Here is a 20,137-nt window from a genome sequence, read left to right as displayed (position 1 = left end):
TCTTGTGCCCAAGAAAGCATCAAGGAAGTCCACTAAGGAACAGCAATAAATGCTTATGGTTGCTCTATTAATTTTGGAGAATTGCCTTTTGCAATGGAAAATGGAAGAATCATTGGTAAATTTACTGTGGACACCAAATATCGATTTTTAATCACATAAGATCAAAGTTCTGCATGCTGATGCAAAGCAATTGTTGGATGCAAAAAAAAATTCATTGAAATGATTCCAAAATGTTTGATGATCATTCTGGCTCAAAAACTTATTAACATGTTTCTTGATAAATTTCCTAAGATAAATTTAATAATGTAATCAGCAAAGGTTGTATTCCAAAAGCAAATAATTTTGTCAGGAAGACTGATTACCACCTTTTGGTAACTGCATTTTACAGCATAATCCCAGACTGTGACTAAGCTGTTGTGTTCCGTCTTTGATATTTTCAGTCACTATTAATTGACCTCCATAAGCCACAAAGTCTGATTCTATTGTGTTAACAGCTTTTCTTTATTTGTAATTATTTTCATTCAAACCTCTCTCCTTCCTCTACTGCAATAATTTGAAGGCCTGTTTTTCAATTTACCCTGGAGTTTTCACGGACAGTTAATTTGTGGGTCTGATGTTCCTACATTATAACCTATTCTTAACACCTGAGCTGTGTCAGTACCATCATTTTCTCCTTGATTACTATCCTTTTCATTCCAAAATCCCAATTCTTTCAAAGTTCTCCATTATTATTTTCAAGATTCCAGTTCCTTTAACCAAGAATCTCAGTTCAGTGAGTATTTTCTCAGGCTTTTTGTGATAACAATCCCCACATTTCTTTAAGTAGAATTATTACGCATTTGCAGAATCAAAATTTAAAAGCAACACCCCAAATCATATGAAAACCAGAAAACAATAAAATATTTAATTTCAAATAGCTGGATCAAAAGGGATCTTGACAGTGAGGATGTTTCAGTTGTATGAGAATCTAGAACTAGAAGGTTGCTGTTTAAAAATAAGGGGCTCCCCAATCTAAGATAGAAATAAGGCGATTTTTTTTTCCCCTCTGAGAAGGTCATTAGTCTTTAAAACTGTTTTCCACAAAAGGCAGTGGAAGCAGAATCTTTGAATACTTTTAAGGCAAAGGTGGATCGGTTCTTGATAAGCAAGGGGTGAAAGGTTACCACAGATATACATGAATGCAGAGCTGAAGTAACCATTAGATTAGCCATCATCTTATTTAATAGTAGGGTAGAATCGAGATTAGAAGAGGCCTACTCCTGCTCCTAATTCATGTAATTATATGGACTTCCTTTTGGATCCTTCATTTTAGGCAAGACCTGATATAATGGCACAGTGGAAAATCTGATAATAATGGATATAATGGACCAGTTGGAAGTAGGAAATTTATCGAGAAATATCATAGACTACATGATGGTCTTTTAGTCTGGTTTTGTACTGTGTTACTGACCACTGACGTGAGATTAACCAATCAACACAAGAGGAGGCCTTTTGGCCCATTGTGTCTAAGCTAGCTTCCGGGGAGCAATATCATCAGTTCCATTTCCCCCTCTTTATTTCTCTGTTGCCCTGCATCTTATTTTCTCCCACACATGCCAAGTAATTCTCCTTTGATTCTTTTTACCATAGACCTATGTTAAGTGGTAATTTCCAGTGGCTAATTACCAGAACATCTTTGGGATGTGGGAGGAAACTGGAGCACCCGGAGGAAATAAACACTTTCACAGAGAGAAACACTATGACGCTGGAGGAACTCAGAAGGCCAGGCAGTATCCGTGGAGAAAAGCAGGCGGTCAACATTTCGGGTCAGGACCCTTCTTCAAGACTGAAGATAGGAAAAGGGGAAGCCCAATATATAGGAGGGAAAAGCAGAGCAGTGATAGGTGGACAAAAGAGGGGAGGTGGGGTGGGCACAAGGTGGTGATGGGTAGATGCAGGTCAGAGATAATGATAGGCAGGTGCAGGGGAGGAGGGGAGAGCAGATCCACCAGGGGATGGGACAAAGGGAAGGAAAAAAAAGGGGGTAGAGAAAAGAGATATAGGCTTGGAAAGGGAAGAAAGGAAGAGGCTTGGTAGGGGGGGTTGTGGGGGAGGGGGAAGTGATGTGGGGATTATTTAAAGTGGGAGGATTCAATGTTCATGCCGTTAGGCTGCAAGGTTCCTGACTATCCCTGAACCATGACCCCGCCAAGGACCACCAGGACATTATCTCCCGCACCATCACTGACCTCATCAACTCGGGACATCTCCCCCCAACAGCTACCAACATGATAGTCCCGCAACCTAGGACTGCCCGCTTCTACCTCCTCCCCAAAATCCACATTCAACTCCCCCTCCCACACTGTCACTGATATGTCAGTCCTTGGCCTCCTCCACTGCCAGGAGAATTCCAAGCGCAAACTGGAGGAACAGCACCTCATTTTCTGTCTTGGAACCTTGCAGCCTAAGGACATGAACATTGAATTCTCCCACTTTAAGTAATCCTCACACCCCTTCCCCACCCTACCCCACCCCCCCTCTCACCATGTTAACACAGAAGGTCTCATCAGTTTACTGATTTCCTGAGATTAAGCTGGAGTAGGCTGCCAAGTAGCCTTCCCTGGGGAAGAACTTCACTGATAGCAGTTCCTGGATTTCCACATAAGCTGTACACATGCATAGTTCAGAACTTGCTCTGAGTTTTGTGGTGTAATGACAATAATTGTTGACATTTTTGTTATTGTAAAATGTAGCCCTTTACAAAACCCTCCATAACCTCTCTTTGCAGAATCAAACAGGATGGAAACATTTGGCCCAACTTGTCCACACTGACCAGAGGAAACCCTTCCATACTAACTCCATGCCAGCACTTGGTCCATAGCTCTCTCTGCCTAAGTGATTCAAGTGCTAATCTAGACACCTCTTAAATACTGTCAACAACCCAACTTCAACAACTCTCTCAGGCAGTGCAGTTCAGGTACTTCCCACTCTCTGGGTGAAGAAGGTGCCCTTCACATCCTCTCTGAATTTCTTCCCCCTTACCTTAAGCCCACATCCTCTAATTTTACCTATCTCTGATATGGGGAAAAGTTCCTACAGTCTACTTTATCTACACTCCTCATAATTGTATATACCTCGGTCATAACCCCTTTTAACCCCCTCCACTCCAGGGAAAAAAGGCCCAGCTTCTCCAGTCTCCCCTCATAAATGAACTGCTCCATCACAGGCAACATCCTGGTGAACCTCCTCTGCACCCTCTTCAGCGCTATCAAATCCTTCCTACACCTTGGTGACCAGAACAACACACAGTACTCTAGCTGAGGTATAGCCAGGGTTTTATAAAGTTGGAACATTATCTCCCTCCTTCTGTATTCAATGCCCCAACTAATGAAGGCCAGTACCCCTATGCCATGCTAACCATGTTGTCCACCTGTGTTGCCTCCTTCCAGGATCTATGGACTTGTACTCCGAAGTCCCTCTGTTCCTCAATATTCTCTAAGACTCTACCATTCATATGTATTCCCGAGCCTCATAAGTGTTCCCAAAATGCATCACTTCACATTTGTCCAGGTTAAACTCGATAGGCCATTTTTCAGGCCATTTCACCAAAATATTGATATCTCTCTGCTGCCTAAGACTACCTTCCACAATATCAACAACTCCGTCAATCTTTGTGTCATCCACAATCTTACTGATCTTGCCCCTCACATCCATATCCAAGTCATTCATATATATTACAAACTACAAGGGTCCCAGTATTGATGGGACACTTCAGGCGTCCAATCACAAAAGCAACCCTCTACCATCGTCCTCTGTCCCCTATTGCCAAGCCAATTTTGGATCCAGTCGGCATCAGCCCTAACCTTTTCAACCAGTCTCCCAAATAGGGCCTTGTCAGGACTTTACTCACGTACTTTGCTCCCTTTCAGACCACTATTATGGATTTTCCTAAACTTGCTACAGATCTGAGTTTGACGAATTGCTGGTCATGTGGAACATTTTCAAATTCGCCCTGTATCTCTGGGTGCACCATATTGTGGAGCTCTCCACCACCCTCTTGGATCATCATTTTCTCAGAAGCAGGTTGGTTCATGCTGACTGGACTGAAGGTTAAGGAGGTGAACTTCCCTGATTCTTTGCTTTGAAAAGTACAAAAAGACATAGGTCAGTTCTGCTTTTAGAACTGTATTGGAGGGTTTGCTACTTTATTTACAGGGTTTATAGAGTCATTTTATCTGTGGTGCTCTGCAGCAAGTGGCAGACAGCAAAGTATATCTTCATCCAGAACAAAATTAAAGTGCACAGATACAGAAAGAACATAAGTTAATGAACTGCTGCAACTTTTCTCTTCAATATGTAAAGGATCCACCTTGACAGATTTTTCTTATGAGTTACGATCTATCTCAGGATTTTGTTTATTGTTTCCATCACAATTATGTGTTTTCATTCTTATTGCATAAGAACCATCAAATCTTCACCTCTTATCCTATCTCACTCCCAAAACCCAAAATGTGACTGGATGTCCAACCTTCCATAAGTATGCATCTGTTTTGGATAAACGCTTTTGGGCAAATTCACAAGTTCTTGCTGTGAATGTTAAATCCAGAAGGACAAAAAAGCTATAAATCACCAAGGACTATTTTAATGAGACAGGATTAATCATTTCCTGTAATTTAATCAATCATCCCACTTCCCAAATTTCTTTAAATTCAGGATATCAAACAATATTGGTTTTGGGTTGTACAGATAACTGAAGTCATCTCCAAAACAAATTAGTTTAAAAATGATAAAAGGTGTAGGATTGCACCCCATGCACTGGTTTGAGACCAGCATCAACTTACAAATGAAGCCCATATTTTCTGAGTTCTTCTGGGAGGATAACGAGATTGCACTCACTCACATCCAGTCTTGAATAAAATTTAGACATTTCATATAAGTCTATAGCCTGTGATGCAAGTGGCCAGATGTGTGCAATAAAACACTGCTTCTTGGGTGACTGCACCTTCAGTAATCATCACATGCTGTGTACACATAACTCTCTTATGATTACCACTCAGTGGCATGGTAACTCTGTCATTGAATGAGTACACAAAAGTTTAGATATACAAAATATATTGTAGGATTTAATCAATGCTCCTGATTAGTAGTTATAAAATGGTATAACTGATCAGAGGAATGGGCAAAGCTTTGTCATACCAAACATCTGACCACTTAGAGCCCCATACAGATTTTAGCTGGGATTTTATACTGCGCACTAATTTATTGTCAAGTCCCAATGATACCTTTCAGGTTGCCATTCAATTTACCAGCATTTAGGCCAGTTTGGTGCTCAGCCACAAACGTACCTGAATAAAACAATTACCAAGGCAATCTGGATACACTGTTACATGAAAAAGAATCTTATTGTAAGACTTTTCCCTCCATTTTTGTCTCCACTTTGTAAAGACATATTTTCACTGCCAATCAAAAAAGAATAAAACATTTAATGTTAAATAGACAAGAGGGTTGCAAGTACTTAGAATCTTCTTCCTCAAAAGGACCCAACATTTGAACCCCATGCCCCCCCCCCCCCCCCCCACCAATGGGAATTCTCCTTGAATCCAATTGTTTATAGGGGGAAAGCAGGGAAGCAATAGGTGGGTCTGAAACAGGTTAAGCCACCACCGATACACCAGCCAACTATCAGTGCCCTCACATCCAGAGACACACCATGATGGTGGGTCGCACTTCTACATGGTAATGGCTGCACAAGTCGCAAGTCAGTATGCAGCCATGTATAAAGCTGTGCTCCCAGTTTCAAAGACCTGTAGGCATAATGGGACTGGCACTTTCAATGGCAGTAAATCATGGAGACACAAGAGACTACAGGTGCTGGAATCTGGAGCAACAAACAATCTGCTGGAGGAATGCAGTGGCTCAAGCAGCATCTGTGGGAGGAAAAGAATTTGTCGATGTTTCAATCTGAAATGTCGACAATTCCTTTCCTCCCACAGATGCTGCTTGAGCCACTGCGTTCCTCCAGCAGGTTGTTTGTTGCTGCAGTAATTATCATCCTCACCTTCCTTTGCATCCTTCTGGAATGGAGCAAATCTGTCCAATGAGCAGGGAACGTCAAACAAGGCCACCTTCCTCTGCATCATATCCACGCTGCCAGCCATTAAATAGGAAGCTAGCATCTTATCACACCCTCACCCAAGCAACAGGCTTGGCTTCATCCTTCTATATTAGTCAACCAGCCACTATGCCCTTTAAGACATTACTTCCCATATCACCCATTTACGCCAACTTTCTATTACATAGAACCTGCATGCAGTTTCCCTATCTGATGAGATCCATTATGCACCAAAAGGAAGCTCAGTGAAGCTGATTCCACAAAGGAGTCAGGACTAATAAATTACTGGTTGTACTACAATACATAAAACTCCAATCAAACTACTTGATATAAATATTGTGGGTTACAAATATTGGTTTCAGGGATCTAATTTTGATGTATTCATTCACAGTAACTCCACTGTGTACCAAGTTTCCTTTTGATCTTTCAGTACTTGAATGTGTTTTTCATAACAAAAAGACATTGAAGGAAAATCAGCCATGCTCAAAGCACAGCACATAAAAGCAGTTGACATAAGCTCCCGGCAAAAATGAACAACATTCATTCCAGGAAACACAAGTGATGACTGTGGACAATAAAGGTGCAAAGGATAAATAGCATGAATTGGCTGAATTGCATAAACAAAAGAAACCCATCAGTGACTTAAGGATAATCTGCAAGTCTGCAGCAAAATTCACTGGCAGGTCCAGACTGTTCTTAAAAATATTGAAGTGAAGCAAAGGCCAACTTTCATTTTGATGTATTAGACGACTTAAAGAAAACAAAAAGTGGGCCAAAGTTGGATTGGAGTTTTGAATTGATGTGATTTTGGTATAGCTGATTTAATTTTAATGAGTTACCACCGGCATTTAAATAATTCCAATTAGAAACTCAATTCCAGGCTCAGCAAGGGTGCTTCATTACTGCTGGGCAAAAGCCTAGTTTAGTGGTAGCACTTCCACCAGTGAATTGAGAAGCTCAAGTTCCAATCCATTTAATAAGTGGACACTTATAGTCTCAGAACTAGGTTGATATCCATGGAGTACTTCCATCTGCATAGAGGGACTAGGAGTTCAGTGACAGTATCCCCACCTCTGAGGCAGGGATGCTTGGTCACAATGATCACCTAACAATTCTAATGATTGGAGATTAGAGCACTGGCTTTGAATATTGAGTGATACCTAGCTGTGATATCTTTGACGAGTGTATGTGGCCAACCCTTCTGTCCTAAAAGGTAAGCGGGGCTCTTTATCCTGAGCTGCAGTGCACTTGGGAGAAGATATTGTAAACGTAAAAACCATGAGGAATTCGACAGCAAGTCAATTCAGCCACTCTTTCTCATTAAGTGGCTGAAGAAAGTGATATGTATGAGACTAGGAACAGGACTTACTGGGTCACAACTCAACCAACAGATGGATCTAGATATAATTATTAACTAAGGACTAAGGAATATTTTAAAGATTAACCATATCCAAATAAAAAATCTTTTTAAAAAAAACTACCTCTTATGGTAATCATTTGGATTTTTTTTTGCTCTGGGCTTTATTGAGATGGTTTTCTTTCCTTGAACTAGTACAGGAAACAGCAAGGAACTATTGAGGCAGACACAATGTTGCTGTGTTGGCAGGTGATAATGGAATAGAGGATGTGAACTAAGTGCTTCCCAACTGTTAGGAAGCCCTGTTATGATAATTGGAGATGTTTTTCTTAATTACATTTTAAAAATCTAGTCATGCAAACAAGTAATGCTGTTACAGAAATTACAATGTTTTGGATGCTGTACAAGTTATAATATCAACAGAATTTCACACCCTTAATGATTCCACCATCCCCCACCAACAGATAAGCTTCAAACGCCAACAGCATTAGCACAACAGGAATTAAGCAATAATACCCACTACAACTGATTAACAATTACTCATAGTACATTTTAAATAACTAATCTAAATTAAAATATGTACTAAACAAGGTATAATTCTATTCATTTCCAATAGCTACATGGATTATAAAGCATTCTCCACCTCCGTTATACCATATGCAATGATGGATTCCTATAGGAAATGAACTGGTGAAAGATTTAAGGGTAGAATAAAGTGTTACTTATACAACTATTTCACGTCTTAAGTGGGAAATTTTCCTTTTCTTCTTACCTGCCTCACATTCTGTATCAATTCCAAGCTCCTTATAACCTGGTTCACACTTAACATTGACGTAGATGTGATCAGATTCAATCTGATTATTCACGTTCTCCATTTCTTCTGGAATGGCAGCCAGATAATTTGGAGATTCATGGCCATTAGCATCCATTTTGCTATAAACATTGTCGTTTCCAACAGTTGAATCTATCCGATTGCACAAACATGAAGAGTCTTGCTCTAGGTCTTCACCTTGCAAAATGTGAGCACCAGGCTGTCTTTGAATTGTCTCGACATCAACATGATACATTCCTACCTCAGCATCATGGTACTCCAAAGGCTCTAACTCATCAACAGTTGCTGCTTGTAAATCTCCGCCTGCATATTTTTTATCATCAGCAGCACGTAAAACTGGATCTGTTACCTGAACTGAATGACACTCCTGACCCTCTTGCTCTGCTTTTGTTGTAGAGCCTGACACCCCTGAGTCCAATGTTTGATTAGGTGCACCTTGACGAAAATTTAGAAGTGCATTGGAAATTGAGCTCCCAGCTTGTTGGAATGATTCAGACATCTGAGACATCCAAGCAGAAAAAGACTGTAAGGCAGGATCCTTCTTCAAAATTTCATCAGAAGCCATGGTTACTGAAATGCACGCTCCTTGATCACCGGTGGTCCTGATGTTTTAATGTGTCAACAGCTACTTTGTTGTGAGCTACAGAATGAGGATCATAATCAATTAAAATCTACACACTGTCACTCTCAAGAAGCAACCACCAATCCTACAAAGTAGGAAAAAAACACTGCCACAGAAGATCAGGCCACAGGAGAAATAAGAAAAGCCAGTCCACATCAGTCCAGAGCCACCATTAGAAAAAAAGGGATCCTCGTCAGAATAGGCCACTCTAAGACCCATCGATATAAGAAGTATAAATTTGAAAGGATTGCTTTATATAGTTCAAAAAACTTTATAAGTAGAAATTAAATGGATTATATATGAATTCTACACATTGATTCCAATAAATGTCATTATAAAGAATTGAAAAACAGGCATCAGATCTTAGAACAACTATTGAATGAACAAAGGTGAGGTTCACCTGTCCTATAGATTTTATATATTAGACTATCTTACATAAGAATGTATGCACTAGAATTTCTAAGTATACAACTAACCTGACAGCATTGATGAATTCCACACCCTATCATTCCCAGCACTTGTAGATTTGCCTTTGCAGCAGTCAAACCTCAGCTGTTTAACTGCTGATGACCTCACCCAACAGTCACCGTCAGAGAACAGACCTTTTATCAGGCCTTTCTTAATGTCACCAGAGAGTACAAGCATGGGTAATGAGGTCTGGGAATTCCCCTGTTTTCCTGTCAGTGGAGAGTGCCCTACTCTTCTGTTGACAGTGCCAATGGTCAAGCAGAGGGAGAGCCACTACAGGGCACAGGCCACAGCTGTGTCAGCTCCATGCATTCCAGCTGTAACTTTAAAATTGCTGCAGTCCATGTTATGTGGGCTTCTCTATCTTTCCACAGCAATATACCACCTCATAATCATTTACATTGAAGTTCATTTGCCAGTAGCACACCTACTCTGCAGAGTTATTATAGTCCCTCCTTAATTTATTGCAGTATTCCTGGCCTACAAACTGTAATATCAATCTCTATATCTATTACTATAAATTTTGAAATTGTACTTCCAATTCTAGAATCCAAATCCTTACATTAATAGTGAATAACAGGGGTTATAGTCCTCATCATTGAGTTGGTAAGTACCATATATAGCAAAAACTAACCCCATAACATAATAAGTTTTGCAACCCGCAAACCCCGCCCCTCCCCCAAGAATTAACCAGGAGTCTCCAAGAGTCAAGGATTGACCTTCAGGGCCCTGTTGCAAGCAAACCAAGAGAAAATTCTTACTAAGGAGAAAAGCTGACTGTCTTTTCAGTTTATTTGAAAACTTTTCTTTATTTCTTTATTTGGTGCTAAAAATACTAGAGATTTTGGGGACTGACAGTCAAGCATCATTCAACTGGTTGATGAGAAGATATTTTTGCTTTCTGATTGGTGTAGGTCTGGGAGTGGAACAATGGCAGAGATCATGTGATGAAACCAGCAATACTGTAATTTCAACCAGAGATGATCCCCTGTATTGACAAAGGATGCCATAGCTTTGCCTCAAAAAAAACATTGCTTGTTAACCATGGAATGCTCTCAGTATCTTTTAAGTCACTAATGTTATCATTAATATTATACAGCTCCCATGCTGTAATTGCCAAAAATAATTGCATCCATTCAAGCATCTAATAGAAATACAGTTGTCTTGGGTCAGAATAAAAGCCTCTTTCTTGCTGAATCCAGGAAGCCATGATTAGCTTTCATTCTCACTGGATATTGTGCAATCAGTAGAAAGAAAATTATTCTTTGTGGAAACACATTGCCACCTTGGGAATAGGACCATTAATGGAGGGTGTCCAGCATCTTGGCACTGAGACCTATGTTAGGACTATCTACTCCCTCATACAAGAAAACAAACAGGTGGTGAACAAACAGTGATTTAGCATCTAGTAAAATAAAAGGGAAATTTCACAATATCCATCATCTCATTTAAGGGTATACTGAAAATAAAGACAAAGGAATAATGGGCTCTGATGACAGGGTCAAAAAGTAGGAATCAGAAGATGGTCCTGTGGAGCACAGACACTCGCATGGATCTGGTGAGCAGGGCGGCCAGTGTCTGTGATGTACGTTCTGTTCATTCTTTAAACAGTGTGAATTCCAGAGAGATTCTTACACATTTACTGTAAAAGCTGATGTACAAGTCTACTTTCTGGATATTCTTGGTATTTGGTTGGGATTACGGTGCAACATGTACATCAGTGCGACGTATAAACTGGTATGTTCATCCAATAAAATTAAATTTGGCAGTATTTAATATTTGTTTTTGAAAATATCACTTGTTGATGTCTGCATTTTCATATTTGTTCATATCTTGTTCAATATTACTTAAAGCAATGAAATCCTGAAATACAACAGAGTTATTAACAGAATAAATAGGGTTTCAAAATCTGATTTTTTTGTTTCTGTTAATTACCTAAAGCTATATGAATTTTAAATCTAAGAGAGGCATTTTCCTAAAATTTAAGTACTCAAAATGGCCAAGCACCTTAGGCACAGATGCAACGTATAGTGGATCTTCCAATAATTCTATACAGTTCCACTACTATTAACAAAGCCAGTTATGAGCATAAGTAGCAACAATCCAAAGAAATGGTTAGTATTTTCACTGTTCATCCACTCTGATCCACTGAGAATGATAGCCACAAAAATACAAATCAGAAAATGTATATTCCCTCCTGGCTATGTTACCTGGGCAGAAAAATTAAAAACATTTACAATGATGCTGCCATCAACCGTAGTGTAACAAGAGTTTTGCCACTGGCTTCAGACAATTCTGCCCAAAAAGATCCAGTGATCTTTGCGACATGGGCTTCCCCTTCTGATGTAGGTTATTGTCAGATGACAGATGTTGTCGGATGAGAACGAGATCCCTGGCAAGCAGCAAGAGTGATCCATTTAAGTTGGCTGAACACTAAAACACTATAGAGTTCTCACAGACACCAAGCCAAAAAACATGATGCACATTATTTGTCTAACATTTTACACAGAGCATAAAGTAAATATCAGAACACAATTTTAAGACAGAGGTTGAAATATCATTTTTTTTAAAACAAAAAACTATTATTTTAAAATCTATTATATTCTGAAACATATATCTGAGGGAATTACAATCCACAAACATAAAATTAGTTTGTTTAGGTCCAGATAATTTGCCAAGTAGTAATTATACCTTAACACGACTTTAAAAGCTCATAATTCATGCAAGAATAATTTATCAGGATCAGAAATATTCAAATGTTAAAAGATGTTTGGTGATTACAGTGCAGAAAGCTGCCAAACAACACAACCTATGGAGTAGCAGAGAATAGTTGACAGCATCTTCTGGATGTGAGAGTCTAAGAGAACACTTGCACACTCCAGAAGTTGTTGTCAGTTTGATAATGTGAAGACATTGAATGGTGCCTGTTTTACCATCATTCCATCTGCAACTCCTGGGTCCATGTCAATCGGCACAAAACTAATGAAAGAAAGTGCAGCGACCACCCAATGTAGAGACAGCATAATTGATGCTTGTATCCTGTTATTAATGCAATAACTGTGGGACTATATATACAGACAGAATCATAGAATCCTAATGATGCAGGAGACCATTCAGCCAGTCAAGTCTTTTCCAACATTTTGTTCAGTCCTATTCCTCCATCCTTTTCCTGAAGCCTTGCAAATTATTTTCCCTCAGGTGGGAGCCTGACTCACTCAGAAAGCCCTAACTCAGTTTCAATCACCCTCACAGTAATTTAAGTTACAAATCACCACCATATTCTGTGCAAAAAAACTGTTTTTCCTCACAGCCCCACTGTATCACTGTTGACTTTAAATCTGTGCCTTTTGCTCTTTGAACCTTCCGCTATTAGGAACAGCATCCCTATGCTGATCCTTTCCAAACCTGTCACGATCTTGGGCACTTTGCTTCAAAGAGAGTAGAGTGAGCGGCTGTCCCATTTAGTATGGGATTTCCCGTCAATGAAAGGAACACCTGCTGTCTCATTAGACTTTTGTTATGGGATATCAGTTTTTCCAGTGGAGGTTGTAGGGCAGAGCATGGTTTAGGATGCACTTTAAACCATGTAGGTGTGGAACAACCAAACTGACTGAGGTAGTCTCTGCTCCTCCCTGCTGCCAGCCTGGGTCTCACCCTCAAGTCGGCCTGAATCTGGCGCCAAACTGCAGTCAACCCAGGATCCACCTACTGTCTAGACCCCAGGATACACCTGATGCAGGGCCAGGCACCAGGGAGCAGAACCAGTTTCTCCAGTCTAGTCTCGTAGATGACACCTCACGCCCCACAAACCATAGAAGTCATCATTGTATGCCACATAGTGAGTCATTTCTGCACCCTTTTTACTACCTTTAATTCCTTCCTAATGTGTGGAGACCAGAACTGGAGGCAATTTGGTTAAGAACTAATCAATGTTTTATAAGAGGCAAAAATAGATTTACCTCTAATTTTACCCAAAGATTGTTAGTTTCAAATTATACTCTTGCTGTACAATCCTACCACCCAATAGAATTACAGGTCCTCTCTGGGTCACGAACGCCTGACCTATGTATACGCCGCACGTACAAACAGGCGTTTGGGACGTAGGGGGATGGATTTGCTGGCTGCTGTGGAGCCGCAGGCATCTTCTGCTGGGTGGGAATGCAGTATTTCGTGGGTCTTCTATCCCCACTGCTTCAGCTACACCCCGCGCCCCTGCCCCCACCCCACTGAGTTGGGGGCTGGGTCAAGCCAAACAGAGCTGGGAGCGATGAGCAGGTTCACTCGCTCACTCACTGAGCCAGTGAGGCTGGCTGGCAGTCACAGCTGTTTCTCTGATCCTCTCTCACACACTGTTTTTGTTCATTTCCAACCTATGAACAGTTTGGGTTACGAACGGTTCTCGGGAACGGAACCTCGTCCTAACCTGGAGACATCCTGTAACCTGTCTCTGTTCCCCTCGTACAATGCACAAACTTTAGTTTCATGACATTAAAAATGTAACTTGATGGCATAAAGAGAAGTGAACAATGTTGTATGAACTCAGTATAATTTCCTTCAACTTAATATTGATCAAGATCAGAAAACATGCAACATTAGTATTTTGTTCTATGAGTTGATGTTATGAGGGGAAGGACCAACTACAAACAAGGCCAAAGGAAAACCTTGCCTCTCCAGGACAGGTTTTTAAGTACAGGAAACTCAACTTGTAACTTTTCATTCTTGAGAAGGTCAGAGAACAAGTGGCATGATGCTAGAGAGGAGACCTCTGAGCCTTGAGCATGCCAATGAGAATTTCAGTGAGATTTCATCCGAAAAACATTGGGAAGGACAGCATGAACAGATGTTCCTCTTTTAGTTCTCAGTTCCTGCTCCTTCCAACCATTAGGTTTTGTGTGCTGTATTCTGAGTGAGAGTGGGATTTAAAAAATAGAAACATTATTTAAAATGAGATGTCGACAATGAAATTCAAGTGTATTTCTCCTGAAACAGGAAATGCCATCTTTACTGCTTTATGTACCACTTGTGAATCACATACTTAGGAGTGTCCTTAGCTGATTGATTGTATTACCTTAATCACCACAGCAGTGCAAATACTTTGGTGGTCCTAGAGTATATTTATGCTGTCAGTGGAGTGTTAGGAAAGCAGTGTTCGTGCACAAACACAGCACGTGTTTTCTTTGACAGGGCCCACTGGGCTCTGGTGAGTCTGTTGGAGGGCCAGCAGGAAACAGACCAGCATTATCCATGCCTTTGACAGCAATTTTCAGGATCTGCAGAACTCCTAGCTGTGACGTCTTTCGAAACAAGTCTTCTTTACACCAATAATACTCCATCAGCCCTGTGGGCCACTGCAGATACTGACCGGTGCTGCTGCCCTGGAAAGGGCAACATTCAGCTAGGGGTTTCATTTTGTCAGAATGACAGTGGAAGATGAGCAATAATTGAACCTGGCCCAGCCATGAAGTCCCCACAGTTCACCTGCATGCTTTGAGTTCTCAATATTGAGTCTCAACTACAAAATAAGAAATGAGGCTGAATTTATGGCAGGTATACTGGGAATAGATCAAGGCATCCCATTATACAAAAGCCATTGGAGCACTGGAAAAATACAGGAAGGATTCCCCAGTATGCCATCAGGAATATGAACCATATATTTGGGAAATCTCAAACATGGGATATTTCTCAAGAGTCAGAGAAGGTTAAGGCGAGATATCTCCAAAACTAACAAATGTGTCCACTGATCCAAGAATGAGCAACAGTAATTATAACTTGAAGGAAAGGATTACTTACAATATGTTTTTAAAAAGTGCAATTAGAATACAGCGTACTTGGCCATACGGCTACTTGAAAAGAGGAAACAGAAAGGAGAAAGGGGTTAGCCAGTTTCAGCCAAGGTGCCAAAATTGAGCTTACACATAACAGGACAAATAGTCTCTGACTGTGCAATGATTTCCATCTGTCTTTTAAGGTGCAACACTTACACAAGAAAGTGAGCAGATTTATTGGGTACTGAAGATCTTCCGGCAACACAAGGATGAGTCACCATCTGCAGGAGGGAGGGGCAGAAAAAGAAAACAAAACTAATGGGATGGGAGGTGCTGCAAAAACACACACCACATAATTGTAGATCAGGGTGGGGCTTGTTCTGTAGACTGGCATAACTTGGCTACTGACCTTTGTGGGGTTTTTTGTTTGTTTAAATATCTGGTTTGACAATGATATTCTGGCTCATTTCATCTCACAGCACTGCAGATCTCAAGGCACTGACAGCTTTTAAAACTAAACCTTTCAACTTGGCAGCAGTTGAGATGGTGAATTAGTGCAATTACTCTGACCTGGCATCACCACATAACAGCACAGAATTATTAAAGTGTAATTTTACTGCATCACTAAAATAGCTTTAATAATTCTGCTGCTGGTGCTACTGTGCACCGATGCTGCAGGCTTAAACCTAGCCAAGTGTTCAATGCTCATCACATGGCCGACCACTTGAAAGAGACACAAAAATCATTCATTAGCGATTAAAATCTTGACAAAAATATTGATCAGCAGTTAGGATCTGCTGCCTTGTGTCACGATTGGATATAGATCCAAATCAATGAGTCTTATTTAAAGTAAGGAATTACAGCAGATAAAAGTTAATACCTGCATGCAATCTAACGAGCTACAGTTGAAAACAAATCATAGACAGAAAACTAATCAAAATAAATGTTAACTGCTGTGTAACATAAAGTACAGATCAGACATGCAACTGGTATTCCAGTAGGGAGGCTCAATATGGCTTATGTTCCAGTACCTAAGCACCTATTCCAGACCTCCTATTCTACAGCCTATATACCTAGAAAACCCTTGCCATTGATATCAGCACACAATGAGACTACACGCTTAATCTGTTTTGCTACCTTAATATCTATCGAGACAGAGAAGTTGAGCCACTTATAATAAACATCTTGATTAAAATAACAAATAGAACTACTCCTTACTGGGAATAATTTTCAGTCAAAGACAGGAGAGGATAATATGACTCAGCATTACTCCTTATAAAGGTTTATCATCTATAACCATTTCTAAAAGTCGAGGCATTCATTTCCATTTTACAAATAATTAGCACCCTGTTCGGGTTAAACTATTGACAGCTCTGTCAATAACAATGCCAATATTGTCAAAACATCATCGACCATACAGCAGGAAACAAGCCTTTCAGCCCACTGAGTCCAAACAGTCAATGAAGCAGCCATTTTACACCAATCCTACTTTACTCTCCCCCAAAAGACTACCACTCACCTACACACTAGCAGTAACTTACACTGGCCAATTAACCTACAAACCTACACACCTTTGGGATGTGGGAAAAAAATCGGAGCCTCCAGAGAAAACCCAGATGGTCAAAGAGAGAACAGGCAAGCTCCATACAGATAGCATCAGGGGTCAGCATTGAACTCAGGTTGCTGGAGCCGTGAGGCAGCCGTTCTACTAATGTGTCAGTGTGCCGCTCCAGTAGGAAATGGACTTGAGGCGTCTGTAAATCTGATATTTTAGTAGATGGTATTCTCTGCAGCTGAAGTGATCTGAGTCACTCACTAACATTGTTGCAGTTCCCTCACTCCATCACATTCAACTACCTCCCCAGAGGAATACACAGTTAGGCAATAAAATAGCAAGATTGTCCTGAACTTTTTCTCCTGATTTGAAACAAGGTTAATAGTATGAAACTCACTAATCAAATACATAGAGTCAGAGTTATGGAGTCGTACAGCACGGAAACAGGCCTTTGGCCGTACTCATCCATGCCAACCAAGATGCTTGTCAACGCTAATCCCATTTTCCTGCATTTGGCCCATATCCCTCTATTCCTTTCCTATTCACACCTGTCCAAATGTTTTTCAAACACCGTGATTGTACCATACCATGCTACTGCTGCAAAAAGCTAATTTTCATGGCGTTTATACCCTGGGTATGCATGCCTATGACAACAATAATCTTGAACTTGAACTTGCCTCTACCACCTCCTCCGGCAGCTTGTTCCATATACCCCCCACTTTCTGTGTGAAAAACTTGTCCATCAGATCTCCTATAAATATTTCGCCTTTTACCTATGTCCTCCAATTAAAACAAAGCCCACAGATGTTCAGCACCCTGTTAAAAAATAAGCACAACACTCACCGAGGCCCTTGTGGATTCCAGCCTTTTCTCGGACCCGCTTCTTTTCTCGCTTCAGTTCAAGACATGGGAGGCCACCAATTTTTTCAAAGCACAGTTTTTTGTTGATGATGAGGAACAGAACTGCCAATAAGACAACAAAGACTCCAACTGCAGACAAAAACCCAATGGCCTCTGGAGTGACTACAGAGAGAATAAGAGTAAAGTTAATCAATTGAGGATAAAGATATCTCACTCTGTTCCTGCATTTGCTGCTTCTCCTCATCTGCTGCCTTATTCTTGCCCTCATTCTCCAAATGGAGAAGCAGATTACTTTCACCTGGCCACTGGTGTCTTGCAGCCAACCAGCTGGAACTACATTACCCAGAGTTCAATTATCTGGGCGGGCATGGCTAGCATCTGGTTGGCATCTCCCACTAACACCAAAAGTCATCAGGAATTATGAGCAATAACTCATGTACCATCAGTTTCTCACGCCTAGAGCTTGAAAGCACAATACACTATGCAGCTAAAATATGACAAGTTAAAATAATTTAACATTTTAGTTTTTAAAATCACAATCAGACTAAAAATTCTATTCAAAAATATTTTTGTTTAACTTATTTACGCTTAGTCTAACATGGGAAAAAACTACTTTAAAACAAAATCAGTCATTTATATAAAGCAAATTAGTTCTTTTTCACTTCTGGCCAAACTGAAACCAGGGACCCTGATGCAAGATTTTGACTCAAAATGTTGATAATTCCTTTCCTCCCACAGATGTTCCTCCAACAAATTGCTTGTTGCTCCAGATTTTTGCATCTGCAGTCTCTTTTGTCACCAGGGAGACATTTCTGAATTGTGAGTTAATGAAACTTCCTTTTCCAAATCTCAAATACATTTCCTCAAGGAGTCTTTCAATATAACCACGACAGAGGAAGAAATTTTGGATGGAAAATGGTGACTGGGGTTTGCAGCTTCTTCCTGTTCTTCCCCAAACTTCAACAAAAAGAAACCAGAAATCCACAAACCTTTCAAATAAAGCACAGGGATCAATAATAAATGTATGAATGGAATTTTGTTTATACCATACTTGGAGCACTGTGTAGAGTTACAGTATCCATAGTCTGACAATAATCTGGCGTCATTGGTAAAGGTATAAAAGGGATTTACAAAGATGGTACCTAAAATGGTTAGATACATTTATTGGGAAAGACTCAATGGGAAGAGCCCCCTTTCTCTGGAAAGGCTGAAAGATGGTTTCATGGAGGACTTTAACAATATGAATTGGGTTTGAATGGGCAAGATGAGGAGACGAAAACCGATAGTCAAAAGTTCATGACAGTCACAAATAGATTCTCTAACAATTTCATGAGAAATGTCTTCACCAAATAGTGGCAAGAATTTGTAATTCACTGCCATGTAGAGTTGTCAAGTTGAATGGCACATGTAGATTTAAAGGGTTTGCAACAAAACTGCAGATGCTGGAAATCCAAACCAAATTGAGAAAATATATTGGAAAATTCAATAGGTCAGGCAGCATGCATGCAAAGAGAAACTGTGTTAATGTTTCAGATCAAGGACCCTTCATCAGAACTGGAAAAGTGAGAAAACAAGTACATTTTAAGTTGCAGAGAGCGGAAGGGTTGGGGGTGGGGAGAGAACAGAGGGAATGTCTATGAAAGGGTGCAGACCAAAGTTGACAGGGTAACTACTAGTTTAAATTCAGGAGTTTGGGACACAAGGGAGAAGAAACAAAATAATATATCATGAAGTATCCAGCAACATCTGTGGAAAGCAAGTAAACCCCCACTGACATTATAGATTCTTTTCCATGAAACACTCCATGAGATCAGAATCACTACATTTTACCCTTTAAGGCAAGTGCTTCACACCATTTTAAAGAATATAAGTGCCACAAGTTAAGGAATGCCTGCTACTCGCTGTCTGACAAATCCTGCATACCCATCAATCCTGGAAAAGTATAAAAAGCTGTAAAATACAGTTGAGCTGACAGTCCAATAACATCTGTGTATTTCAATCCAGAACATGTCACCACACTGATCTCAGGTGCATGGCAATGAGGGAAAGCATGTCCCCCAATACAACTTAATGAAATTGTTAATATGTGTTGGTAATCTGTGATTAAATCTCACATTCATATCAATTAGAAGCAGGAATAGGCCCTTGAGCCTGATCTGTCTTTCAATAAGATCAGACTGATCTGATTCCAACCTCAGAACTTATCTACCTCTGCTTTAAAAATTTTCAGATTCTGTTTCCACCACCATTTAATGGAGAGCGTTCCAAAGGCACAGAACAAAAAGTTTCACTATATTCTCTGTCCTGAATGGCTGAACACTTATTTTTAAACAGTAATCCCTAGTTCTGGAAACTCACACAAGAGAAAACATCCTCCAGATCCCATCAAGATCCCTCAGAAGGTCATTTCTCATACATTTAAACTCCAGTGGATAAACAGTTAGCCTGTCTGATCTTTCCTCATTAGGCAGCCCATGCATTTCAGGTATCAGTCAAGTAGTCAAGTCAAGTTGAGTTTATTGTCATGTGTGCAAGTAACCTTCTCTGAACTGTTTCCAACACATGAACATTCTTTCTTAAATAATT

At 40.2% G+C, this 20,137-nt stretch overlaps 1 protein-coding gene across 5 annotated transcripts in view; it reads right to left on the bottom strand.

Moving 5' to 3' along the window:
• LOC127571166 (synaptotagmin-16-like) overlaps window positions 1–20,137 on the bottom strand; it is a 148,738-nt gene that overhangs the window by 49,956 nt on the left and 78,645 nt on the right. For 2 of the 5 annotated variants that reach the window (XM_052017274.1, XM_052017291.1), the window contains exons 3-4: window positions 17,534–17,713; window positions 8,221–8,920 (exon numbers count right to left, since the gene is read on the bottom strand). In XM_052017274.1, the coding sequence (XP_051873234.1) occupies window positions 8,221–8,845 (625 nt within the window). In that variant the 5' untranslated portion in view covers window positions 8,846–8,920; window positions 17,534–17,713. Of the gene's footprint in view, window positions 1–8,220; window positions 8,921–14,073; window positions 14,273–17,533; window positions 17,714–20,137 lie in introns of those variants that run through there. The other 3 variants (XM_052017300.1, XM_052017309.1, XM_052017283.1) reach the window with 2 other exon arrangements.

This window comes from Pristis pectinata, chromosome 1 (assembly GCF_009764475.1).
Source record: "Pristis pectinata isolate sPriPec2 chromosome 1, sPriPec2.1.pri, whole genome shotgun sequence".
In the NCBI taxonomy this organism is placed as follows: Eukaryota; Metazoa; Chordata; class Chondrichthyes; order Rhinopristiformes; family Pristidae; genus Pristis; species Pristis pectinata.
The sequence above is the reverse complement of the archived record's forward strand: the minus strand, read 5'-3'. Positions and strand labels throughout refer to the sequence as shown.